At 57.6% G+C, this 26,904-nt stretch overlaps 1 protein-coding gene across 2 annotated transcripts in view; it reads right to left on the minus strand.

Annotated features, from left to right (window-relative positions):
• Window positions 1-13,098: 13,098 nt before the first annotated feature.
• Window positions 13,099-26,904, minus strand: part of CACNA1S (calcium voltage-gated channel subunit alpha1 S) — an 89,969-nt gene continuing 76,163 nt past the window's right edge. Inside the window, exons 39-43 of one of the 2 annotated variants that reach the window (XM_048826884.2) lie at window positions 25,941-26,131; window positions 18,086-18,162; window positions 17,135-17,229; window positions 15,802-15,939; window positions 13,099-14,514 (exon numbers count right to left, since the gene is read on the minus strand). In XM_048826884.2, coding sequence (XP_048682841.2) covers window positions 14,188-14,514; window positions 15,802-15,939; window positions 17,135-17,229; window positions 18,086-18,162; window positions 25,941-26,131 — 828 coding nt within the window. In that variant the 3' untranslated portion in view covers window positions 13,099-14,187. Of the gene's footprint in view, window positions 14,515-15,801; window positions 15,970-17,134; window positions 17,230-18,085; window positions 18,163-25,940; window positions 26,132-26,904 lie in introns of both variants that reach the window. The other variant, XM_075121904.1, reaches the window with a different exon arrangement.

Raw genomic sequence — 26,904 nt, forward strand, 5'->3', positions numbered from 1 at the left:
ACGTGAGACCCCCCCCCCCCCACCCGAGACACCCCAGAAGTGTAAATCAGCGCCGGGGACTGTGAACTAGCTCCCAGGACTGTGCATCAGCCAGCGGGCGGTGGCCTCAGTCAGGCCGGGAGCTGTGTGTCAGCTCCCAACACAAACACAACCCAGCGCCCACCTTTGTGACAGACCTGCCCCCGGGGGGGCGGTGTATTGAGGATGCTGGTGTGTCGGAGCCGCACCACTGCCCCCTGCTGGCTGCAGGGTTTTCGCCCTGCTCATGGGAGCAGCATCTCCTGTGGGGTGAGGCCGGGGCCCTTGAGCTCTCCAGCTGCGCCGGGAAACTGAGTTCTCACCCAGCCCGTTTTCCTTTAACTCCAGAGGCTCGTAGGTCCTGGGCTATGGGTGCCGGGGACCAGCTTGTTACACCCGCATCGGCCCTGAAGTTAGTGCGAGGCTACGCGGAGATCCGCCTTCCTGCACAGTGGCCCCAGACTCCCACCCCACCACACACATTTGCTGCATACGTGTCACGCCCGCTGCATGGTACGTCATGGCTGCAGAGCGACTGATGCTTCCAGAGCAAAGGTCCTGAGTCCCACCGCTGTAAGGCGGTGGGTGGGGGGACTGCCAGGATCGGCGGTGGGAAGAGAATAGGCTAGTTTGGTGCCACGGCTGCACACAGCACATATGCTAGCAGCTGCATTGGGAGGGGCACATGGGGCAGAGAGGAGCAGGGCCTAAAGAGGGATCAGGCTCACAGACAAACCCACCCCCGCGAGGCCAGGATACTCCCCGGCCTGTTTGCCAATGAGCAGACCGCCAGTGGCACCCGGGCCTGTGGACCCTGCTCTCCACCGGCACCTTTGTTAACTGCATTGAGCACACCCATGGGACATACAGTGCTGGCCACACCTGCCCAGCTGTGCTGAGTGGGGACACTGCTGCCCGTGAGCTGAGGCCCCAGCCCTGCTGAGCTTCTTGGTCTTGTATCAGGTGGGCACCCTCTAGAATAGGGCACGATCCTCCTCTCCCCATCACTGATTTTAGCCCGTTGGTTCACACCAGGATGAGAGGGGTCAGGCCCTGCGACTCCCAGTGAGAGAGACCACCACCAGGTTTCATTGTCGTTGCTTACAGGGCCGGTCTCCATTCCCTCAGGGAAGCCATAGGACCAGCCTGGTCTCTGGTGTAAATACCTTGTCTTGTGGCAGTAGCTTGTGGCCCGACTTCATCCCTGCTGTATGTTCTATTTTGTTTTGGTTTTGTTTTTTTAAGGAGGGAGTGGTATGATCGAATAGTTAAGGGAGGGGACTAGGCATCTGGACTCCTGCGTTCTGCTCTGCTGCTGTCTTGTGGCATTTCCCTTCCCAGTGCCTCAGCTTCCCACATCAGTAAAATGGGGGCAAACTGTGTTGCTCCTTCTTGGTGGGCCTGGGCTGAAAAGGGCTCGGTACAAGGGTGAATGTTATTTTTTGAGGATTAATTATTAGCAATACTTATTTCACTCTCATTTCTATGGCAACCAGAGGTATAGCAGAAAGCCGATAAATCATTTGGAAAGGCAGGTGTGTGCCTGGTTTCTAACCCTGCAAATAGTGCCCCCCTGATGAGCGTGTGTTACAGTGAGGCCCCCTCTGTGCCAATCCAAGCCCAGACCTGGAGAAGAGCTCGGGGCAGCTCGAAAGCTTGTCTCTTTCACGAGCAGAAGTTGGTCCATCACCACACCCACTGGCTCATATCCTGGGACCAAAACAGCTGCAACAAAGCAGCAAACAAACCTGGGCTTGGTCTATTGCAGCTACAGCCGCAGAAGCCTGGCTCTTTAGCTCAAGTTCTAGCCACTTGTTGCTTTTTGCTCTGGAGGGCCCCACATTCAATCCCTGGAGTGTCAGCCCCTAGAAGACAGTCCCCCCGTTCAATCCCTGGTGTGTCAGGCCCTAGAAGACAGTCATAGAAGTATCATAGAATATCAGGGTTGGAAGGGACCTCAGGAGGTCATCTAGTCCAACCCCCTGCTCAAAGCAGGACCAATCCTCAATTTTTGCCCCAGATCCCTAAATGGCCCCCTCAAGGATTGAACTCACAACCCTGGGTTTAGCAGGCCAATGCTCAAACCACTGAGCTATCCCTCCCTCGCCCCTGCCCTGGAGGACCCCGTAGGACAGAGAGGAGAGTTTATTCTCCCTCTGTCCAGTCCTTGACCTCTCAGTGTAGGTTTGTGTTTGTTGCTCCCCCAGGGGCATCAGGGGCATTATTACAGGTTACTGAATTAAAGAACAATGGGGAGACAAACTAGTGCCCGCCAAGAATGGAGACCCCAGCAAACCCATTTCACAAAGAGAGCATCGCCCCTGATAATGCCGTCCAGCCCCCAGCCCCAGGGGAGCATTGGAACCAGGGACCTGGAAGGGAGCCGCTCCACAGCCCGCCGGGTTCCTTACTCTGGCCCCACCACCTGGCCCCAAAGGCAGGACAGAGCAACAGGAGAGACACGGTGCGGGCGGTGGGGGACAGAACCTCAGCAGATGTGGACCGGTGCAGCTGCCTTGAAGTCCTTGATGCGATGGATCTGGCCCAGTAGCTGCGAGGGTTGTGTATAGAAGCCCCAGCCACCGACTCAAGTCAAGGAGAGGGCCAGGGCAGGGAAGAGCGTGCTGAGCTCCCTCCTGCTTTAGTCAAACACCACTCTTGGGGCTTAATCCAGGGGCGAGGGGGTGAAACCCTCTGGGCTGGGCTGCATACGAGGTCAGACTCGATGACAGAATGGTGCCATCTGGCCTTAAAATCTGTGACTTTCTGAATCCCCCCCCCCCCCAGCCCCGCATTGCAGTGCAGCCACTGCTAGGCTGGAATGCGGCAGCTGTTTAAGGAGAACATGTGACCCCTGTTCCACGGGTCCTGCAGGAGGGGATGTTGAGAATCACGACTCCAACAGGCCAAAGGTTGCCAGGGAATTTTAGTTAGACTTCCTCTTGGTTCAACCAGTGCACTGGCCCTAGATCTTGACTCTTCTTTCAGAGGGGCCCTGGTTCTGTGTTCCCCAGAAAGGGCTCTGTGGCTCCCAGCAGTGGTTGATGGGACCAATCACCAATGCAAAAAACAGCAGCTGGTGGCACCCCGTTCAATCCCTGGAGTGTCAGCCCCCAGAAGAAAAGGAGTACTTGTGGCACCTTAGAGACTAACCAATTTATTTGAGCATGAGCTTTTGTGAGCTACAGCTCACTTCATCGGATGCATACCGTGGAAACTGCAGCAGACATTATATACACACAGAGATCATGAAACAATACCTCCTCCCACCCCACTGTCCTGCTGGTAATAGCTTATCTAAAGTGATCAACAGGTGGGCCATTTCCAGCACAAATCCAGGTTTTCTCACCCTCCACCCCCCCCACACAAATTCACTCTCCTGCTGGTGCTAGCCCATCCAAAGTGACAACTCTTTACATAATCAAGTCGGGCTATTTCCTGCACAAATCCAGGTTTTCTCACATCCCCCCACCCCCATACACACACAAACTCACTCTCTTGCTGGTAATAGCTCATCCAAACTGACCACTCTCCAAGTTTAAATCCAAGTTAAACCAGAACATCGGGGGGGGGGGGGGGGTAGGAAAAAACAAGAGGAAACAGGCTATCTTGCATAATGACTTAGCCACTCCCAGTCTCTATTTAAGCCTAAATTAATAGTATCCAATTTGCAAATGAATTCCAATTCAGCAGTTTCTCGCTGGAGTCTGGATTTGAAGTTTTTTTGTTTTAAGATAGCGACCTTCATGTCTGTGATTGCGTGACCAGAGAGATTGAAGTGTTCTCCGACTGGTTTATGAATGTGATAATTCTTGACATCTGATTTGTGTCCATTTATTCTTTTACGTAGAGACTGTCCAGTTTGACCAATGTACATGGCAGAGGGGCATTGCTGGCACATGATGGCATATATCACATTGGTGGATGTGCAGGTGAACGAGCCTCTGATAGTGTGGCTGATGTTATTAGGCCCTGTGATGGTGTCCCCTGAATAGATATGTGGGCACAATTGGCAACGGGCTTTGTTGCAAGGATAAGTTCCTGGGTTAGTGGTTCTGTTGTGTGGTATGTGGTTGTTGGTGAGTATTTGCTTCAGGTTGCGGGGCTGTCTGTAGGCAAGGACTGGCCTGTCTCCCAAGACTTGTGAGAGTGTTGGGTCATCCTTTAGGATAGGTTGTAGATCCTTAATAATGCGTTGGAGGGGTTTTAGTTGGGGGCTGAAGGTGACCGCTAGTGGTGTTCTGTTATTTTCTTTGTTAGGCCTGTCCTGTAGTAGGTAACTTCTGGGAACTCTTCTGGCTCTATCAATCTGTTTTACTTCTGCAGGTGGGTATTGTAGTTGTAAGAAAGCTTGACAGAGATCTTGTAGGTGTTTGTCTCTGTCTGAGGGGTTGGAGCAAATGCGGTTGTATTGCAGAGCTTGGCTGTAGACGATGGATCGTGTGGTGTGGTCAGGGTGAAAGCTGGAGGCATGCAGGTAGGAATAGCGGTCAGTAGGTTTCCGGTATAGGGTGGTGTTTATGTGACCATTGTTTATTAGCACTGTAGTGTCCAGGAAGCTCATGCTCAAATAAATTGGTTAGTCTCTAAGGTGCCACAAGTACTCCTTTTCTTTTTGCGAATACAGACTAACACGGCTGTTACTCTGAAGCCCCCAGAAGACAGTCCCACCCGTTCAATCCCTGGTGTGTCAGCCCCTAGAAGACAGTCCCCCCGTTCAATCCCTGGTGTGTCAGCCCCTAGAAGACAGTCCCCCCGTTCAATCCCTGGAGTGTCAGCCCCTAGAAGACAGTCCCCCCCGTTCAAATCCTGGTGTGTCAGCCCCTAGAAGACAGTCCCCCTGTTCAATCCCTGGTGTGTCAGCCCCTAGAAGACAGTCCCCCCCCGTTCAATCCCTGGAGTGTCAGCCCCTAGAAGACAGTCCCCCCTGTTCAATCCCTGGTGTGTCAGCCCCAGAAGACAGTCCCCCCGTTCAATCCCTGGTGTGTCAGCCCCTAGAAGACAGTTCCCCCCGTTCAATCCCTGGTATGTCAGCCCCAGAAGACAGTCCCCCCCGTTCAATCCCTGGTGTGTCAGCCCCAGAAGACAGTCCCCCCGTTCAATCCCTGGTGTGTCAGCCCCAGAAGACAGTTCCACTCCTTCTTGAAGCTGACCCTTGGAAACCAAATTCATTAGCTCTTCTCCACACAGGCAGCTGTTGATCTCTGCAGGCGTCGCTCATCAACAGCAAACACTGCTCCCTCCTCATTAGCCAGCTGTGGGGCTGTGGCGGGTGCCACCAGGCCAGCTCAGAAAGGGCCCAATGTAGCGTGCGCCGGATCAGCGATACGTGAACTTCATCGCTATGCCTCCTCCCCTCGCAAAACCCTCTGACCGAGACGTGGTGGGGTGGATTCCCCCGCTCTGTTATCACACACTCATTTGCTTGGGCAGGCCGATCAGCTGCACGTCGCTCCAAACCTGCCCAGGAAGCAATCATGGCTGGTCGGGGTTCCCCAGCTGCTTATGTAGCCAGTACATGTAATGACTGCAGCCTGCACACCCAGGAATTGGGCCATCTCCCAGGAGACTGGCTGCACGTCTAGTGACTGTGAACGGGAACAACGGCTGATCAGGTGAAATAGATTGCGGGGGGGGAGGATAAAACCTCTTAATCAGAATGCCTTTGGCTAGCTCCAGGGGGTTAACCAGGTGTGAAATCCAAACTCTGCCCTTTTAATCCTGAAGCTGCCACAGAAAAATTACGAGAAGAAAGGACGGTGGAAGGCAGCGCAGACCCTGTGATTATCATTTACTGTCTGTATTGCAGTGGCATCCAGGAACTCAGAGCTGGGCCAGGCCCCGTGGCGCAGACCCCAAGAGTTTCCAATCTAAGTACAGGAGTTTAAATCGCTTCCTCTAGCCAATAGTCCAATACAGGGGTCGGCAACCTATGGCAGACGTGCCAAAGGCGGCACGCGAGCGGACTTTCCGTGACACTCACACGGCCCGGGTCCTGGCCACCGGGCCGGGGGGCTCTGCATTTTCATGTAATTTTAAATGAAGCTTCTTAAACATTTTAAAAACCTTATTTACTTTACGTACAACAATAGGTTAGTTCTATATTATAGACTTAAAGAAAGAGACCTTCTAAAAACGATAAAATGTATTACCAGCACGCGAAACCTTAAAAGAGAGGGAATTAATGAAGACTCAGCACACCACTTCTGAAAGGTTGCCGACCCCTGGTCTAATAGATGAACCGTGGCTCTCACTTACTTGGTATCCAGTGAAGAACAGGCTCCTGTAAAAATAGCCTTTAACGGTTGCCACACCACAGACAGTAGTTCACCTTTTCACGCTTACACGTGCAAGGCTAATTCCCTGCACTCCTGAAATGCAGCCCCCTCTGGGTGGAAGCCAGCAGCTGTTTAGCAATGGACTGTAAGAAGCTAAGAGGCAGTGAAGAACGCCATGGCTAGTTGAACTAGCAGGGGACTCTAGGTAGGCAGAATGCAATTATCCACAGTGGACTGTAGTTGGGATCGCCAAGTCTTGTGCAAATCGCCTCGGGATCCTTACTGACTAAACGAGGTCAAGGCTTCTCTTTTAGAGCTCCTCTAAAATATGGTTCTTTCTGTAGCACAGCACCCCCTACTGCCCCTTGGCTGGAACTGACTCCAGGGATAGATCACCCCCTGCTGGCTTACCACCTCTCTTCTTGCAGCAATCTTGCAACACTTCAAGCAAGCGTACCTCGGTGGCGTCCCACCCAGTTGTTGGCATGGCCTACTGCTGCTTAGCTTGGGAAAGGTGGTGGAATGCCAGGGGCCTGATCCTGCCTGTTGAATGCCTACTGCTGATGACGGGCATTTGAAGTGCAGTGGGATCCCAGGCTGGGGCCCTAAGGACACTCAGCACCGGACTGTGCTGCAGGCCTGGCCTGAAATAGTGCTGTGAGGGAGCAAACACAACCTCTGCAAGAGCAGCAAGGGATGCACAGCATCCCACTGCCCGGGCCCACGGAGCTGGGTGGATCCCCTCTGTCCTGGGTGCTGGGCACAGAACAATAATAACTCAGTGAGACCAGGCAGTCGCGGCGCTGCTAAGGACAAGGCCACTGGTGCCATTTCACACACGCCTTAGCCAGTCGCCTCTCACCCTGCATGAACCTGCAGCTTCAAACAGGGGCCCTGGCGCCTGTGAACTCCAGCGGTGTGACCTGGATCTTCATGGGGGGCAAGAGCCAGCACAATGCCCCCTTCTCCCCAAAGGGCTGCGGGAGAGACTGGCCTGGCTGAGGCAGCTCTCCCATTACACACCCAAGTGACTCCCCCACCCCGCCTGGAGCATGGATTTAATGGGGAAATAGGCTCTTCCCCATAAGAAATTCCATCCCCGCTCTGGAGTCTTTCCCAGCTCTCAGATGTCTCCCCTCTTTTCCAGCACACTCCCACCCCAGCCCCTTGTTGTAGCCACCAACTTCCAGGCAGGACAGACTGTGCCGGGGGAGGAAAAGGTTCTGGGCCTCACAAGGGATCTTACCCAGAGACCCTTCCGGCTGGTCCCATACGGGGACCTGGAAATGTCCCCCACAGCAACTGCTCCTCCGAAAGCAGAGTAGGGGCCCGGGCTTTTCTGAGGCTGGGTCTCGGGCCAGCTGGCTTCCTCCTTGGCGCGAGCGGTTGGTGCTCCCCCTCTACTGCAGGCTGGCTGCAGACTCAGGCAGACGTTGATTCACGGTTACCCTCAGCAGTACGGCTAGCAGGAAGGCTAGCAACGAAACACAGTGAAAGCTGAGACACTGGCATCGCCACATGGACAGGGTGGGGAGAGGCGGCACCTTGTCCTGGGCCTCTCTGCCTTAACCCGGCCAGGGGACAAGCACTTGTCTGGCCATCTATCGCTGTTTGAGGGCACCCTTCGCTGGAGCTTCTCAGCCCCGGCTGGGCACAGAAAGCCCCTGCTGCTGTTCTCCTCCCAGGGGTGGCTCTGCAGACTCCATCCCAGGGCAGGCAAAGGAATCCAGGCCACGATCTCCCCCCCTGCCCCCCTGAGCCCCATGGGCAGCCCAAGGAAGACGTGTGCTGTCAGACAGGAGACAATCCCAGAGGGGATTTTGTTGGTGGGGGGGATCCAGAGCCCACAGCTTGTTTCTCACAGAATGTAAAGCCTCCTGCTTCATGGTTTAAGCCATTCTAACTCGTAGGGAGAGGGCCGTTTAGGATCGTCTGGAGGCCCTGGGCCTGGCCCAACTGGGCAGCGTCTATGTTCCTAACAGTGGGCATGCACTGCCCTAGTGAATGGGAGCTGCTCCCCGCCCCCCGTCCTGCCCCAGCCATGCCTGTGTGGTTCCAAAGCCCTTTCCACATGCACAGCTCCGTCACCGCCCGGGCCATCCCGTTCACACGGCGGCACGATGCACCCGGGCCAGCTGGTGAAAAGTGACCATGAGAGACCGCCGGGCTCGGAACAAAAAATAAACCAGTAACTCAGATGTTACGGAGAATCCGGAGGCGAAAACAGGAGAAAGCGCGACAGCTGGAGAGATCAAAGCGCCCTTCCCGGCGGCCTCGGGGTCTCCACTGCAGAGCCGCTGCCCTGCTCCTGACCCGTTCTCTCACTCCAGTGCAAGAGAGAGAAGCCGAGTGAATGAGGATAAGGGGGTGTCTGCAGGGGAGTAGCCCCCTGTGGCATGTGCGTGGTGCTCAGCCCCCCCCCCCCCCCGAGGTGGCTGCATTTCGCAGCTGCCAGCTGTACACAGGGTAGTTGGAAAACATTGTGTGAGCCTATGTTTATAGAGCACCCAAAGAGCTGCCGTGCGTTGAGCCAGCACCCCTGGAGGGCAGCCAAGAGGACAGCGGAGAAGGGGGATTTTTGGGTTCGGGTTTAGGGCAGCGGACAGGAAAGGGTTAGTTCTGTTGCTGGAGTGCTGTGAATGGTGGTCACTTGCCTTGCTTTTGACCCAAGAGATGGATGCAGAAGGAGGAGAAGAGACAGGGTAGTAAAGGGGCAATATGGCTTTCCATCGCCTTCTCAGGATACAAGCCACTGGCTGACACCTGGGCAGGCAGGTCGGCCTCCCCCTGGCTGCGGTGTCATCTGGCTGGTCTGGTCCCCCTCCTTTGCTGGCAGCGCAGAGCTGCGGGGTCTGTCTCCTCCTGGCACGCTGGCGTTGGGCCGTGCCGATGGTCTCGGATCAGGTGAAGAGCCGAGAGAGAGAGAGCGAGGACAGGAGGAAGACGGTGGTGGGGAGAAAGGAAGGAAGGGGAAAGCCGAGCAGGCTCTCCCCTGTATTAGGTGTGGTCCTCGCTGTCCAGCGGCAACGGGCAGGCTGCCGCGGATGTCCCGACGATCGAGGCTCACCTGCTTATCACAAGGGAGCTCCTGCCACGCCGGCTGGGGCCACGCGACAAAGCTCGAGGGCTTGTGCAGCGGAGTTTTTAATGGTCCTGCAGCGCAGACATGATCTGGCCTCATTTGAAGGATCCCTTGCCCGGAAAACTTTAGCCGGGAGTCTGTTTCTCCAGCACGTCTCTGGCAGGGGAAGCCAACCGGCGCGTGTATCGCGCATTTCACATGGCCCCAGCCGGCGCCTCCTGCTGGGCTTGGGGTGGGTTTGATTTCTGGGCCCAGGCCCCTTACTATGACCCAATCTCTTGAGACCCCATCGGAGTGCTCTCGGGGTCTGGCTGTGTCCAGCAGCCTCAGCGGAGGGTCTCCTGTGCATCCATGACAGGCCAGCCCGGTCTCTCCCCTGCCCCGAGGGTCACAGCGGGGCCAGGCGGTTGGCACCGATAGGTGAGTGTCGGCTTAGACTTGAGCTGGGCCCGAACCAAGAGCTGAGTCCAGGCACGCAGAGCGTGGGAAGCTTTTTCCTCCCCACTGACCAGCACTAGTGGGGAACGCACTAGACTAGGCTGGAGGCCAGCGACCCCCTGAGCCACCCATCACCCACCTCCCCCACTGGGTCACAGCCAGTCCCCAGGGCAGTGCCAGCCCTTTGATGTCCCTGGGCGGAGGCTGATCCCCTTGGTCACAGGAGCCCAGTGAGGAGGTGGAAGCCCTGACAAAGCCCCATTGTGGGGCAGGAAGTGGGAATGGCCTGTCGGACAGGGGGAGGGGGTTGTCTGGCTGCACAGAGAGAGACGTTCCTGGGAGTCAGCTGGAATGAGATCAGCAGGTCGCGGGTGTACAGCAAAGCTTGTGCTATGGGGTGAGCCAAGGGGAGACTAGGCGGCTGGAAGCTGAAGCTAGAGACATTCAGACTAAACATAAGAGGCCCGATTTTCACCGGTAAAAGGCCCTTCGCCAGTGGCACCGTGCACCAGGGCGGGGTGGGTTCACCATCACTTGGAATCTTACACGGGGATCGACTGGGGCGGGCTAAGAAGCAGGCGCCAACTCTGCCAGGAGTTATGGGCTGGAGGCAGGAATCACTGGGGGACGTTCTCCATCCGGGGCGATGCAGGAGGCCAGACTGGCTGGTCACCCTGGTCCCTTCTGGCCTGAAGCTCTAGGAACCAGTTTCCTGCCCCGTGGGACCTGCCCCTCCCCAAGTTCTGGGTTAACTCCTGAGCAAAAGGGAGGGGTAAGACTTGGAGTTGGACAGCCGGCCCCCTTTAATGAGGATACGTCTGAATTACAGCCCAGATGTCCCATCCACAAACATGGGCTAGTTCACCTCACTCCCCATGGATAGGTCAGGTGGGGAAACTGAGGCACAAAGCGATTGAGGCCTCGTTAATATGTGTATTTCACCGAGGGGTACAGCTACACTGAAACCCCTCCTCCCCCCATGATAGTAAGTCTCTGAGCCTGGGACTATGGGCTCAGGCTTGTGGGGGTCACACTCTGGGGCTAACAGCAGCAGTGTGGACGTTCCCACTCAGGCTGGAGCCCTCCCCTCTCGCTGGGTCTTCGGGCCTGGCTCCCACCCGAGCGGGAACGTCTGCCCTGCTGTTAGCCCCATAGCCTGAGCCTGAGTCAGCTGACCGGGGCTCTGAGACGCATGGTGTGTGGTGTTTTCACTGCAGAGCAGCTGTGCCCTTGGGGACCCCAGCCGAGAGTGGGGCCCTGCCGTGCTGGACGCATAGGTCCTGCCTGGAAGAGCTAAGAGCCCGCCTCAACGAGACCACCCTCAGTTTGGGAGCCCAGCCTGAGGCCCCTGGGGCAGGGCTTTCCCGGGGTGCTGAGCCCCTGCAATGCCCATTGAGTGCAGCTTGAGCAGCGGGCGCGTGACACTTCCTCACGATCAGGCCTCAAGTGTCTCCAACTGGGGCTCCCCAGAATGAAGGCCCTGGCAGTCAGTGGCGAGTGGCTGGTCCGAGGTCACGCAATAAGGCAGAAGTGGAACCCAGGCGTCCTGGCTCAGTCCACTAGCCTCCAGCTCTCCCTTCTGCCACTCGAGGGAGACCCTGGCACCATCTCGTGTATCATAGAATCAGAGAGTATCAGGGTTGGAAGGGACCTCAGGAGGTATCTAGTCCAACCCCCTGCTGAAAGCAGGACCAACCCCAACTAAATCATCCCACCAGGGCTTTGTCAAGCTGGGACTTAAAAACCTCTAAGGATGGAGATTCCACCACCTCCCTAGGGAACCCATTCCAGTGCTTCACCACCCTCCTAATGAAACAGTGTTTCCTAATATCCAACCTAGACCCTCCCTCAGCCACACACCTGTAAGGTCTTTGGCTGGATCATGATAAATGAAGCTTCACAACTCCCCTGCGAGGCAGATGGGTACCATTATCCCCACAATACAGAGAGGGAAACTGAGGCACAGAACAGGGCAAGTGATTTGCCTGTGGGCACACAGTGTGCCAGAGCTGGGAACAGACTCTAGGAGGCCTGGCCCACGGTCCCCAGTTCCAACCACTAGACAACGCTCAGTTCCTATAGCTTGTGGCTGATTAAACACTGCGCAGAGGGGGGCCAGCCACTCCTTAAACCCCCAGGGACGCCCCCTGACTTCTGGGGGGAGACCCTGGAGTTCCATCTGAGCACGGGCCTCGTTTCCCCTGCCAACTCCCCGGCTCTCCATCTGCAGAGAGCCTCTGACCGCCTGGCTCCTTTCCCCTCCCTCACTCCCCGGGGGGAACCCCCTGCTGTCACTCGCCAGGGCTTGGCCGCAGATGGTCCCTGCGACAGCCACTTCCCGTTTATTAAGTTAACAAATAAACGCCAGGGCCGAGAGCAGACGGGCTCTATTGATTCAGCGCGTCCCGTGGGACCCATCATTTCTCTGCATTTTAATCTAGATTAGCCGGGGACTGGGCCAGCGATGGGCTTGTGCTGCTTCAAAACAGAGCGTGCAGCCCGGGGGCCAGAGGGGAGGAGAAGCATTGTCCAGCAGGGGGTGCTATGCAGCCCCACCCCCACCGCTCACCATGACAGAAGTGCCGTCCTGGCAGCACTGGCTGGTCTCTGCCCCTCCTGGGCAATGCTGTCTTGGCTGGGGTGTCTCCGGCCTTGTCCCAGATCACTCCACGTTGGCAGGACAGCACGGACCCCTGGGCGTCACGGCGGGCCAGACTCTCCCAAGAGCCCCGTCCCTGGCGTCGGGCTCCTTGGGCAATTTTGCACAGTGAGGGAGAGGACGAATTCAGCAGATCAGCCGTTGGCTACAAATCCCAGCCCCGGCACATCTGCTCCCTCCGCGACTTTCAAGCCCTATCTGGTTCCTTTCGTGGGACGCATGAATTTGGCTCTGGTTCATCGCCGTAGAAGGAACAGGGCTGGATTATCAGCGAATGACAGAGAAGCCACATCCTCAGCTGCCACAGCTCCATTGACAGCAATGGCACGATGCTGATTTACGCCAGCAGGGACCCCTGCGCTCCCCTCGTCTGACCTCCTGTCTAACGCAGGCTGGAGAATTTCAACCCGTTGTTCCTGTGTCAAGCCCCTGCCTTGTGGTGGAGCTAGGGCACATTTTTGGAAGGAGGCATCCAAATGCAGCAGAATCCAGCCCACTCAGAATGTTGTTCTAATTGTTAATTTACACACACACACACCACACACACAGAATGGGTGTTGTATCTGAGCTAGATTTGACCCAGAGCACTTATTCCTGCTTGGAACAAAGCGAGGCAGCCCCACTTTTGAACCCAGCCTGGGAAATTTAACACAAAAGGCACCAAATCTGCTCTTTATTAGGCTGATTAGAACAAAACACACGTGTGATTTTACTCATCGGCCAGAAATGCCACCTGTCCTGGCTGAAGACAATGCGAGAAGGGAGATTGACCCAGGGCTTTCGTGGTGAGCCAGCCCCTTAGGGCACGGACCTTCTTTCTGTCCTGCGTTGGCACAGGCCCGAGCATCACGACGGGGGCTCCTAGGCACTAGGGTAACAGCAATAATAAATCACTGCAGGGCAAGCTGCCCCTCCAAGCTCAGGGTCCAAGCCAAGGGCAGGTTCAGCCAGTGGCTCCCGGACAGACAGAGGAAGCGGGGGCTTGTGGTTAAGGCTCGGGCTGGGACTCAGATGTGGGTTCAGTTCCCACGCTGGCCACAGACCCCCCCCCCCCGTGACCTTCGGCCAGTCACCCTGGCATTGATTTGCAAAGGCTCACATGACAATGAGAGGTGAGGCCTCTCGGTATGTCACAGGGAGCGAGATAAATAGTGAAAATCTCCCCCTTCCCCTCGCTGGCCCTCATCCCTCACCTGTAGCACGTGCCTGGTCTAGATGGCAAGGGCCGGCTCTGGCTATTTGCATTCAGCCCCATGGTTGGAAAGCGGCCGCTCATTCGGCAGGCCTGACTGGAGACCCTTGGGGGGCCTGGCGTTCAGAGGGATGGGCATCCACTGGCGTTGGCTGGAGCTGCGGGTGCTCAGCACCGCTGGAAAGCAGGCCCCCAAGGGTCTCCGCTGGACCCCCTCTGATTGAAGACCAGAGCCCAGAAGGACAGAGCGGAGCAGCGAGATCGCAGTGCCAGGGATTTAATGACCCGTCCGGTGCACACGTTTCAGCTCTTGGGAGGGCAGGGGGCACACCCAGCCCACGCAGCGCCAGACACACCGGTAGGAAATGCCCCCGGAGATCAGGCCCTCGCAGCTCCTCCACAAACAGCCGGGCGAGTCCTTCTCTGCTCCCATCTGCCTGGCCCGGGGCAGAGAGCAACCAGTCAGGGCTGGGCGTGGGAGGGGATGGTGCTGTGTTCCCATGGTGCTGTGTTTTCCCTCTCAAAGCCCACAAATGGGTGGCACCTCCCGGCTGGCACCGTTGGCAAGGGGGATCCCCAGCGGCGTCTCACTGGTGGGGGCTGGAGATGGCCTCTGGGAGCCAGGCGTGTTGGGCCCCCGGGAGCTATGCAGGGATGTGGCCAAGGTGTGTCGGCGGGTGGAACCGGCCTCTGCTCCCACCGGGCTTTCCCTTCCCCTCAGCAACTCGGCCGCGGCCTCTTCCATCACCACCATCTCCAGCTGGCAGGTGGCCGCCCTCTCGGCCCCCACGGCCATCACAAAGGATGGGTCGCGGGCCAGAGCGCCGAGGCCCCCCGAGAGAAGAGCCTGCCGCAGAAGAAAGGGATCAGCACGGCCCGGCTGCTCAGGCTGTGCAGAAACCACCCCTGAGCTCAGGGCGGCTGACGCCTGCGTTTCCCAGCGGGGAACAAACATGTGGAGCTGGGAGCGTTCACGCTCGGGAGAGAACTGGGCCCAGAGCCAAGTGTGAGCAGGAGCTCGGCAAATTCTCCACCTGCAGCTCCGCCGGTGCCCCTCAGTCCCGACCCGCAGCCCCTGCTAGCCCAGCCCTGGGCTCCCCCAGCTCCGCCGGTGCCCCTCAGTCCTGACCCGCAGCCCCTGCTAGCCCAGCCCTGGGCTCCCCCAGCTCCGCCGGTGCCCCTCAATCCCGACCTGCAGCCCCCTCAATCCCAGCCCTGGGCTCCTCACACACACACCTCCGCCTGTGCCCCTCAATCCCGACCCGCAGCCCCTGCTAGCCCAGGCCTGGGCTCCCCCAGCTCCGCCGGTGCCCCTCAATCCCGACCCGCAGCCCCTGCTAGCCCAGCCCTGGGCTCCCCCAGCTCCGCCCGTGCCCCTCAATCCCGACCCGCAGCCCCTGCTAGCCCAGCCCTGGGCTCCCCCAGCTCCGCCCGTGCCCCTCAATCCCGACCCGCAGCCCCTGCTAGCCCAGCCCTGGGCTCCCCCAGCTCGGCTGGTGCCCCTCAATCCCGACCCGCAGCCCCCAGCTATCCCAGCCCTGGGCTCCCCCAGCTCCGCCCGTGCCCCTCAATCCCGACCCGCAGCCTCTGCTAGCCCAGCCCTGGGCTCCCCCAGCTCCGCCCGTGCCCCTCAATCCCGACCCGCAGCCCCCCGCTATCCCAGCCCTGGGCTCCCCCAGCTCCGCCGGTGCCCCTCAATCCCGACCCGCAGCCCCCAGCTATCCCAGCCCTGGGCTCCCCCAGCTCCGCCGGTGCCCCTCAATCCCGACCCGCGGCCCCCTTCCTGCGTCTATCCCACAGCTGGCTTTCTGCCCTCCATACCCCTGTGCCAGCACCGTTACTGATCTCCACTTTTACCCCATTCCGGTCCCCTCCGTGTCCCCCCATTGCCTCTACTTCACCACCCTGTCGATGACCTTCGACCCCTCTAACCGGGGCTGAGCTCCGCTCCCCATCCCATCCGGAGGCTCAGGGCTGGCAACTCCCCCTGTCCCATCCTGCCTCTGCCCCCTTGCCTCACCCCGTCCCCCTCCAGGAGCTGTGGCTCCTCTCCTCCTTTCACCGCTCCCCCAGGAACAGTCTCTCCAGCCCCCCCCCCAGCCAGTCCCCCCGCAGGGTCCTGCCCCAGTTCTACCTCCTGGATGAGTAAATTGGTGGGCGGGGTAGAGGCGGCAGCATCTCCCTCCCCGTTCGCCTCATGGCCACCATCCAGCTGGCGCTCGGAGCTCAGCTCTGCTCCCCGCTCCCGGGCAACCGCCTCCTCTCTAGGCAGCTGGGCGGAGAAGCAGCCAAGAGTCACATCCTGGGGGGTGAGCAATTCTGAACCTGCTGCAACAGCCTCGGCGGGTGGGCGAGGTGGGTGCTGCTCCGTGGAATCGCCCAGGGACCACCCCCCCCCCCGGGCTTGCTGAGCAGCCAGGGCGACACAATCGCCCGCTCGGATCCCTCTCGCCTGCCGTGGCGTCCGCTAGTCGCCCGGTGGCACCCCTTTGGAGGAAGAGCGCAGCCTCTTCCGGGGCAATGCCTCTGCACTCGGACAACGCTACCTTCGCCTGCCCTGCTCCCCGCTGGGCTCCGGGAAGAGCCGGGCGCCCCGGTTAGTTTAAGGAGAGGCGGCGATCGTTGGCGAGGGCACAGAACCCGAGGGCCAGTCCAACAACAGCTGCCGAGCTGACCACGCTCTGAGCTGCAGGATACAGCCCAGTTACCGGGGCCCGCGGCGTCGCTCTGTGCCCAGGCAGGGGAATAGCAATGTCACCCGATCCTCGCCCCGGGGACGGGGGGCTGGGGCCATGTTCCCACAGGGCCCTGGCCTCCAGCACAAGGCAGGGGAAGTGCTAGCAGTGGGGGTTATGTAACCGCTTGAGCTCAGCTCCTGTCAAGCCAATGGCCAACTCCCCCAGGCTAGCAACAGCCCCCTGTCCATAGCCCCAGGGGCCTTCTCCTTTTCTCTGGAGCGCAGGGCAGAAAAGGCCGGGGAATGGGCAGAGAAGGGGAAAGGCTACAGAGCCTCATCTCCTTATACAGTGGAGCCACGATTACCTGGTTATAACAAGGCATGACCCCCGCTCCAGTCCTCCATTCCCCGGTACGCCCATCCCCACTCCTGGCCACCGGTGGCCCCGGCAGAGGCTCCAGGCCTGTGGGCCGTTCCAGTGGCCATTGGGAAGAGGGCAGGGGTGCTCTTTGCGCCCGAGACATTCGGGTGGCTCGTGGCTGGTCACCGGGACATCCCCAGCCTCCCCCAGCCCCGTGGCCGCGTCTCTGCTGCGGATGGGCCAGGAGCGCGGGCTCCGTCCCGCTTCCCAGGGGCCAACCGGCCTGGGGCGGATGCCACGCTGGGATCTCCTGCCAGCTGGCCCCAGCGGGCCAGGTGCCTCCAGTGCACAATTGTCTTGGCCAGCCCAAAATGGGAGGGGGACTAGCCCCCCCCCAGATGAGCCACATGATACCCCAGCCCCATTTACCTGCAGCCCGCACCCCGGGCATCCGCCGACACTGGCTGCCCGCCTCCTGTCCAGCTGCCGCTGCAGCTTCTCCAGGCGGAAGGAGCGGTTGTGGCCTGAGGGGAAGGGAAGGGGGGTGTCACGTGGGGAGCCCACGGGAAGGACACTGCTGGGGCCCTGGGGCATTTGGGGTGCCAGCTGGGAAGGGATTGACTAGTGCGGGGGCAGCAGAGCTCCAGCCAGCCCTGGGCCAGCCCCCTCCCCTGGTGACCCCCCGAGAGGGGCAGAGGGAACCAGATGCTCCCCTAGCTCACAGGGAAAGAGCTTCGCTGTATTAGCAGAGCACGGGCCTGCCCTCGGCCTTACACCCAGCCCGCCTCTGCCCCCAGCGCATGGGGAGGGGAAACCGGAGATCCCGGGTGCCCCCTCCTGGAAACCACCGCGACCTCCCATCTCTGCCGGCTGAGGGTGGACTCGGCCTGCAGCACCCCAGGAAAACCAGCCTCCTGCTTCACCTCCCTTTGAGGGCCATGGCGCCTGGGGAAAGGACCCCACCCCAGAACTGGCACCCCCAGGGAAGGAGGTTATCTGCATTCGCTACTGCAGGGAATTACAGTATCGGCTTCTCTTTCTATTGCTTAGCTCGTCCTTAGGGCCATGAAGAAACAGCCTCTGTTCCACCATAAAAGGGGGCTCCCGGTTGCCTTGGTGAAAAATGGAGTCCCACCCCCACATAAAAGGGGGCCCCTCCCTCCCACGCCTTATGGGGTCCCCCCAATCAAAGGGTGTCCTCCTTCCCAACCCTCTAACAAAAGAGGGTCCATCCTCCAGGCCACTTGGTGAAACATGGGATCCCACCCCATGCCCGTCTGGCAAGCCGGGAGTTTCCCCAGGCCATGTCACTGCCCACCCAGGACACCCCTCCCGGTAAGGCCAGGACGTGCCCGGTGCGACGATGCTGCGGGTACTGACCCAGGGCAGAGTGCGGCCATGGCTGGCAGGATGCCGGCAGCATCCTCTCTCCCTGCAGCTCATTCTCGTACTGCACCCTGTCAGGGACAGGAAAGAGCATCAGTCTGGCGCAGGGACCACCCCCCAGCCACCCCTCCAAGGGCTTCCATTCGCAAGCATCAGTCACCATGCAAAACCCTCACCGCCTCCTGCCTTCTGTCCACCACAGCTCCCTCCTCGCCCCCCCATCCTCTTCTTCAGCACCTCTGGGCTCATCCCTTCCCCTCCGGCTTGACACCCCCCTCCCAATCATATTAATAAAAACAGCACAAACTCCACTTGTATTAGAGAGAGAAACAATGACTGGACAGATAGACACCCTAGGTACTGAATGGATGGCTGTGTAAGGAGATGGACAGATGGATGGATACATTATTATAAGGTGATAACAGTCAGCAGAACAGATTGTGTCAAACCAACCGGATAGCTTTCTTTGACCGGGCAACAAGCCTTGTGGATGGGGAAGAAGCGGTAGACATGATGTATCTCGACTTTAGTAAAGCTTTTGATACTGTCTCACTTGATCTTCTCACACACAAACTGGGGAAAAACAACCTAGATGGAACTACTATAAGGTGGGTGCAAAACTGGTTGGAAAACTGTTCCCAGAGAGCTGTTATCAGTGGTTCACAGTCATGCTGGAAGGACCTAACAAGTGGGGTCCTGCAGAGATCGGTTCTGGGTCCGGTTCTGTTCAAAATCTTCATCAATGATTTAGATAATGGCATAGAGAGTACACTGATAAAGTTTGTGGACGATACCAAGCTGGGGGGGTTGCAAGTGCTTTGGAGGATAGGATTAAAATTCAAAATGATCTGGACAAACTGGAGAAATGGTCTGAAGTAAACAGGATGAAATTCAATAAGAATTCCACTTAGGAAGGAACAATCGGTTGCACACATACAATACAATGTGGGCAATGACTGCCTAGGAAGGAGTGCTGCGGAAAGAGATCTGGGGGTCATAGTGGATCAGCAGCTAAATATGAGTCAACAGTGTAAGGCTGTTGCAAAAAAAGCAAACATCATTCTGGGATGTATTAGTAGGAGTGTCGTAAGCAAGACACGAGAAGTAATTCTTCCGCTCTACTCCGCGCTGATTAGGCCTCAACTGGAGAATTGTGTCCAGTTCTGGGTGCCACATTTCAGGAAAGATGTGGACAAACTGGAGAAAGTGCAGAGAAGAGCAACAAAAATGATGGAAGGTCTAGAAAACATGACCTGTGAGGGAGATTGAAAAGATTGGGTTTGTTTAGTCTGGAGAAGAGAAGACTGAGAGGGGACATGAGAACAGTTTTCAAGTACATAAAAGGTTGTTACGAGGAGGAGGGAGAAAAATTGTTCTTCTTAACCTCTGAGGACAGAACAAGAAGCAACGGGCTTAACTTGCCGCAAGGGCGGTTTAGGTTGGACATCAGGAAAAAGCTTCCGAACGGTCAGAGTGGTTAAGCACTGGAATAAATTGCCCAGGGAGGTTGTGGAATCTCCATCATTGGGGATTTTTAAGAGCAGGTTGGACAAACACCTGTCAGGGACGGTCTAGCTAATACTTCGTCCTGCCTTGAGTGCAGGGGACTGGAGTAGATGCTCCCTCGAGGTCTGTTCCAGTTCTATGATTCCATGATTCTATGATAGAAGGGTCTGTCTCGGGATAGACAGAGGAGGTGAATGGGGACAGACAGAGAGGACAGCATCACTAAGTGTGAAGAGGGGGAGGTGACTTACCCTGGGTGCTTTGAGATGTTCTGGCCGATGGGTGCTTCACCACAGGATTTGCACGGGCCGGTGCACTTTTGATCGGAGACTACAGTCGTGTGGCACTGCACAGAGTCACACCTTGGGCTCTGAAGGAGGGATACAGGGCAACGTGAGCCTGCCACCGCTCAGCGCCTTCTCAGCTGTGAAGCCAGACCTGCCGCAGCGGAGGGGAAGGAGACCGGGGGTCAGGGTGTGGAGCACCCATAGGAACGAAGCATCTCAAAGAACTCAAGTTACGTAAGGTAAGTCACCGTCCCTTCTTCGTCGAGCGTACGTCCCTGTGGCCGCAGGACACTCCAGAGCAGTAACTCAGAGAGGAAGGGGGATGCCACAGAGGTGAGTCAAGGACTGTTCGGAGAACGATATCACCAAAGGCAGTGCCCTCTCTGGAAACAGGAGAGATGGCACATGCTTGGCACAGGCTAGCACAAGACCAAGTCGCAGTCCTGCAGATTTCTGCTATGGGCACGTACTGGATGTGGACTGAGCTCCAGTGGAATGCGCTGTCACCGTGGGGGGGAACACCCCCCTTCTGTCATAACAGGTTAAAATACAACCTGCAACACACAGACAACCCCTGGCTGGACTGGAAACAGGTCCTTCATTCATTCTGTTCACGACACAAGTAGCCTGGGAGAGGCCCGCAAGGACCTAGTCCTGTCCACAGAGAAGGCAAGGGCCCATTGAACATCCAGCGAATGAAGGCTTGAGACCTCTCTGGAGGCCTGAGGATGTGGGTAGAACACTGGCAGGCGAATCTCCTGGTTAATGTGATCTTCCAAGAACATTCCTACAACCTTAGGAAGAAAACAGGGACGGGGACACAGTAGAATCTTGTCCCTATGAAAGGGGGGGATATGGTGTGTCAGCCAGGAGTGACCCCGCTCTCCGATTCATCTTGCTGAAGTAATGGCGCCCAGGAATGAAGTTTTGAAGGAGATGTGGAGGAGACAGCAGGTGGCCGTTGGTTCAACAGAGGCTTTCCTTGGAGCATTAAGAAGCAGGTTGAGGTCCCACTGGGTCCCAAACAGGAGGAAACCAGTTGTATAGACACTGGAGGAATCTGGCTGTGACAGGGCGAGCAAAAACCAAGAAGCCCTGGATGAGTGACTGGAAAACTGTGAGAGCAACCACCTGCACTCTAACAGAGTGCACGGAGAGACCCTGTATCTTTAATTCCAGCAGGTGGTCAAGTATTTTGGAAAGGGGAACTTCTGGGGCTTGGGAAGAAGAAAGAGAGCATCAAGAGTGAAGGCGTTTCCATTCTGGAGATAAGTGTTGCCGGTACTGGGCTTTCTGCCAGGCAAACAAATTGACTGAACTGCAGCCAAGCGAGTTAACTCCATGGTTGAGAGCCATTTGGGATCCATGCCCTGGGGTTCAGAGAGGAAGCATCTGTCATGAGGATCTTTGATGGTGTGCAATGCAAGAATGGGGTTCTCACACAGACTCTCTGTGGGTCTTTCTGTCATGTAAGGGAATCCAACACCTTCTGAAGCACTGTGACCCGTTTGGACAGGTGGTGTCTGTCTGGGATATTTACTGTTCTAAATCTTGGAGACATCTGAGATGGAGTCTCACATAGGAAGTCATGAACATGCAGGAAGATGTGTGTCCCAAGAGCTGAAGACAAGCCCTCATGCTTGTTTATGGGCTGAACTGTAGCACTGAGATTAGGCCAGGTAGGGTGGAAGATGTCTCCCAGAAAACATAGGCTCTTGCTGTTGTGGGCTCCCGAGTAGTTCCTATGCAGTTTATCCTTTACATTGGAGTTAGGATCGATTTTTTGTGATTGATGCAATGTCTTAGAGATTGGAATAAAGTTAACGCCTTGGCCATGGCTGATTGGACCTCTTGGAGCGATCAACTCCTGATCAACCAGGTGTCCAAATATGGGAATACCGAGATCCCCCATTGACAGAGACCAGCTGCTGCTGCCAAGAGGAACTTCGTGAACACCCTCTGCACCGTGGAGAGTCCAGAAGGGAGAACTCGATGTCGATCGTGGTCTGTTCCGATTACAAAGCAAAGCAAACACTTGTGGTGATGGGCGTCCTGTAGGTCGAGGGCAATGAGCCAGTGTCCTGGATCCAACAATGGGAGAATGGGAGCTAGTGTCACCCTGATGAACTGCTGTGCTAGAACTTAGTTGCTCAAATTTCTGAGGTTGAGAATCAGCCTCCCCCTTTGTCTCTCGCGGGAACTAGGAAGTAGTTGGAATAGAATCCTTTCCTGGTGAGTGCTGTTGGAACCAGCTCGACTGCCCCCAGCAGGAGGCGGGACAGGACCTCCATAATGCTGGTCTCTCTGGTCTCATGGCAGATGTTCAATGAAGTGTGTATGTTCTGAGTAAGTGGTAAAGTCCCATTTCATCACCCAGGCCCGTAACTGGCAGTACGGAATTGAAGAGCAGCTGATAAGTAGCTCTTTCTGCCCCATACATCCAGTCTCTTGGATTCATTGTCTATTGGAGAGGGTCTAGATCGAGTCTGATGGCTCCTTTCATTGGCTGCTACGGAATTAGGACGAGGGTGGGAAAAGAAGCGTTCCCTCCGCTTTGGTGGGATGTAGTACTTCTTATCACTTCTCTTTCAGGTGGGTGGAATCGTGGCCAGTGCTTGCCACAGAGTGCGAGCTGGGCACAGCAGTGCCTCATTACTGGGCAGAGCAATCTTTCCTCGGGGATTGATATTCACCAAAGAACGTTATGACTCTTGGACTTCCTCAAGCGGGATTTGGAGAGAGTCCACTGGCCTCTTCATGAGCTCCTGGAACATTTCGAACTCATCGGCAGAGGAGGGCGGGGGTGGCATTACTGCCTTGTCCACAGATGAAGAGGACTCAGCTGAAGGAGGTGAGACCTCCTCAGGTGGAGGCGCTGACTCCTGCTGCATATCGTCTGGTACCGAAGAAGTGCATGGTACCAGGGGACAGACAGCTGCTTGCCATGGATGGAATGGGACCAGTGGGTGCCTGTAATCTCTTCTTGGCATCCTGTAGAACTGGTCACCAAAATGGCCCCCAGGACTCCCATTGACGGGGGGAGGGAACAGGGAGAGTGTCCCCAATGACAGTCATCATCTCTGGGTCTGCGATGCCTGTCTGGTTCTCTAGGGTCCTCCTTGGTACAGGGACCCCTGGGAGCTGGATGGTATGGCACCAGGATGGATTCCTGTACCGGGACCTCAGAGGCTACGTGATGGCTCAGCTAGTGTGGCTGGTGCTGACTGCTGGAGGCTTGGGTGGGTTTTGGCCTGCAGGTGCCTAGGCTGTACCGGCGAGGGGGCTCTGACAGATCCCACCGCAACGGAGTCGGGCTCATCCGAAATGATGAGATCGTCAGACAACGGGGGCCTGGAAGGAGCCGGAGGGTGCTGACAGCCGCTGGCAGCTGGAGGTGAAAATGTGGACTCTGAGATGGAGACTGCTGCAGTACTGAGGTGGACGCAGGGTCCTGTCTCACTTCAGAGCTGGGGTCAGAAGCCGGTGCCAAGGGATGAGTGGTAGCCCCATGCGTATCATGGTGCCATGGAGGGTCAGGTACGCGGTACCGATGCCTCGACACCAGGCTCAGTCGGCCCCTTTACGGTACCCCTGAAGGGACATGAGGGCTCCTGCGAGTGGGTCTTACGAGGTGAGCTACCCCTTTTCGCCACGTCTCTGGATGGGGAGGAGTGCTTTCTCCTCTTCGAAGGCTTCACCTCCGTGGTCCCAGCTGCGGCTGGGCTGATGACTGAAGGAGCCAATGCTAATGCCTGGGGGGAAGCGGCCCTCTCCGGAGCGAGAGCATGTCCCATTAACAGGACTGCTAGTCTCATCTCCTTGTTGTTTTGGTCCTGCCCTTAAACTCCAGACAGATCGCACGCTCTGGGGGGGACGGGGGAGTTCCCCAAACACCGCAGGCAACTTCAATGTCCATCGCGGTTGGAAAAAGACCTGTGGCAAGTCTGGCAGGGCTTAACCCCTGGGGCGTTAGGCACAACAGATTGATCGGCACAGAAAAAGGTCCAGGAGTAGGTGGGGAACCCCCACCCCCTCCAAGAGCACAGAAACGTGCCAAATGAAATAAAAATGAACATAAAATATAGGGCAGGAAAACAAATGAGAAACGAAAATACGCAATAAAAGTCTTTCCGGAGGTGAGAGAAAGGCAGGACGCAGAACGCAGCGATCTGCGGAAAACTCGGTCCTGAGCCTCAGGCAGCTGAGAAGGAGCTGAGTGGCGGCAGGCTCTCGCCTCCCTGGGTTGGGGGCCCTGCCCCACACCCCCATATCCCTGTATCCCGTTGCTCGGAGCCGGCGCAGGCCACCAGCACGACGGCACAGGCTCCAGTCCAGGGCACACGCCTCCTACGGTGGAGCCCCCACCGGGACGGATAGCAGAAGAACTAATGAGGACAGCCCCGTTATGTTTGTGGGGTAACCCTCGTCCCCCCATTTCACTGCCCTCCTGTGTTGTTTTGTCCAGGGGTCCGGACCCCAGGCTAGCACCGTGCTGCAGCCTATTGCCCCCTTCTGGCTGGACCATGCAAAGACATTCCTGGACCTGCTGCTGCCGAGCTACCAGCCTTACTCCTTCAATTCAAGCAGTAGCAGCCGACGCGTTCAGATCCGAGGTTCCCCTGTCCAGCCAAGCCCTGTGGATGACCCTGCCAGGGGCATGTCATGCTTCAATTACAAGCGCTCTGGGCGGTCGCTGTGTCTTTTCTGTAGTCTCTGGAGCTGTCTGACTACATAACATCACCGCCAGGGCCAGAGGGAGCGAAGAAGGGCTTGGGAAACCGAGAGCCACGTACAGATGGGCACAACTGGGCTCAGGCCAAAGGAGTCACGCTGCGCACGCCAGTCCAAGGTCCTTGCAGCGTCCATATGGATAACAGTCACAGGGGCAGCCTCAGAGGGTTGGCGGGGCAGTCTGCCAGCTGGCGTCATTCATTGCACCTGCAGCTGTCCAGGGCTTCACAAAAGGGGCACGTCTGCGTAGAGAACTAGCCCCAGTGACCAGAGCTTTAGCCTGGGTGCCTGAAATCACGCGGCCCGATTTGCAGTGGGGCCGAGCCCCCCGGCCTTGTCTGGTGTCAGAGCGGCTCTGCTCACCGCTGCTCTAAATTGGTCTCTGCCCTGTTCTAGACCCTAAAGTGCCGCACCGATAATCTGGGGCCAGATCTTCCTCTGGGGTAAAACAGCCCGGCAGCTGCCAGGTGCCTGTTGCTGGGATTAGTCTGACACCTGCTGGTGTAAACAGGATCTGCAGCCCGCTCAGCTGTGTGATAAAGGCCGCAGGGCAAGCTCTGGGTCCAAGCAACCGGCTGCCACCCACCCTGGCACGCGGCGGGCTCTGGGTCCCCGCACAGTGCGGTCCTGACAGCGTCCAAGGTCGGGGTCCTGGCTGCACCCCAACCCTGCAGAGTGGGAGTTGGGTTGGGGTCCCCACACGGCGGGTGTTGGGGTTAGGGATCCCTGCACAGCAGGGTGCAGGGTCGGAGTCCCTGCCCCACGCCCCACAGCCAGTTCTCTGCTTCTGCCCCCTCTCTGTGGAGGGGTGTGTGGGCAGAGAGCACTGAGCATAGGGGCTTGTGGGGGGGTTAGGTGGGCACCCCACAATGATAAATAGGTTGAGAACCGCTGGGGTAGAAAGGGGTGAAGCTGCCAGGCCATGGGGAGGCGTGTGCCATGCTCTGTAAACGAGACCTGGGCAAGGCGGGCATCTGGTTTTGCCTGAGACCTGAAGGCAGAAACTGCACCCCCCCTTCCCCCCCCAGTTAACGGGGCGGGAGGCGGCCAGTGTCTGCCCCCGCACACACAAGCGTCAACATATACACGCGTACACAAGCTCACACACACACACGTGCACGCACGTGAGCATCCGCCGCTGCACCCGTTCACCCACGCTCACGGTCCCCGAGCGCCAAGCTCCCCGAGTCACAGCAGCTGTGCAGTCGAGGGATATGAATGGGTCCCTCTCTTATGGAGAATGCACCATTTACACAGACAGCATAACCCCTTGCGGTCCCCCCCCCCCCCCCGGCCGCCACGCGCCCTGGGGGGCTGTCTCCGACCGTGCAGCTGCATTGCTGTTGTTGGTGTTGGGGTTCCTGTCCGGCGGGAAGTCATCCAGGAAGACGGGGGAGTCCACGTCTTCGCTCCCCACTTCAGTGAACTGCAGGGGTCTCTGGCTGGTCACGTGGGGCTGCAGGGGGCTGTTCCGCTCCATGAAGGAGTCCACATGGCCAAACAAGCCACCCGTCCTCTGGAACCAAGAGGGGAGAGGTCAGAGCGGGCCTTGACCGTGGCGCTTCTTGAGGCCTCCCAGCCTGTGGAGCACGCCGCCCGACGGTCCGGATGGGTTTGGGCCCACGGTGGGACGGCAAAGGCCAGTAATGGCAACTGAATTTAAGGTCATGCACAGCAGGGCAGCAGTAATAACAGCCCCAGTTCTTACAGAGGCTCTTTATAAATAGGGGGCTCAGCTCCCCACCTCACAGCGGGGGAAACTGAGGCACAAGTGACTTGCCTTAGGTCACCCAGTAGGTCCATGGCAGAGCTGGGAATAGAACCCAGGTCTCCTGAGTTGCAGCCCAGTCCCAGCCCATCCACTAGGCAGCGCTGCCTCTCCTACCAGATAAACCCTTCCACACTCACAGGCAGCTCTGAACGCGAGGGATTCCCTGAGGAGCAAGACGGGGCAGGACGCTGTCACAGACTGCTGGTACCTTGGTTGCCATGGCTATCATTACACCACAGCCAGCTGGAAGCTCCCAGCATAGGGAGTGCAGAGGGAATCTCTGTCAGCAGTGTTGGGTCTGTGACACATAGCTGTGCACCGGGCAGAGGTGCCGATACACACTAGCCAGTCCATCCCAGGAATGAGCACTCTTCCAGCATGTTAACTGGTTAATATCCACTTCGCGGTCCGGGGGAGTCACTACAGTTAGCCCCATTGTACAGGGGAGGGGGAAGGGACAGCCAGGGCGATAACACCAGTGCTGGGATTAGAACCCAGAGATCTCTGAGCTCAGGTCA

This window comes from Caretta caretta, chromosome 21 (genome assembly GCF_965140235.1).
Source record: "Caretta caretta isolate rCarCar2 chromosome 21, rCarCar1.hap1, whole genome shotgun sequence".
Classification (NCBI taxonomy): domain Eukaryota; kingdom Metazoa; phylum Chordata; order Testudines; family Cheloniidae; genus Caretta; species Caretta caretta.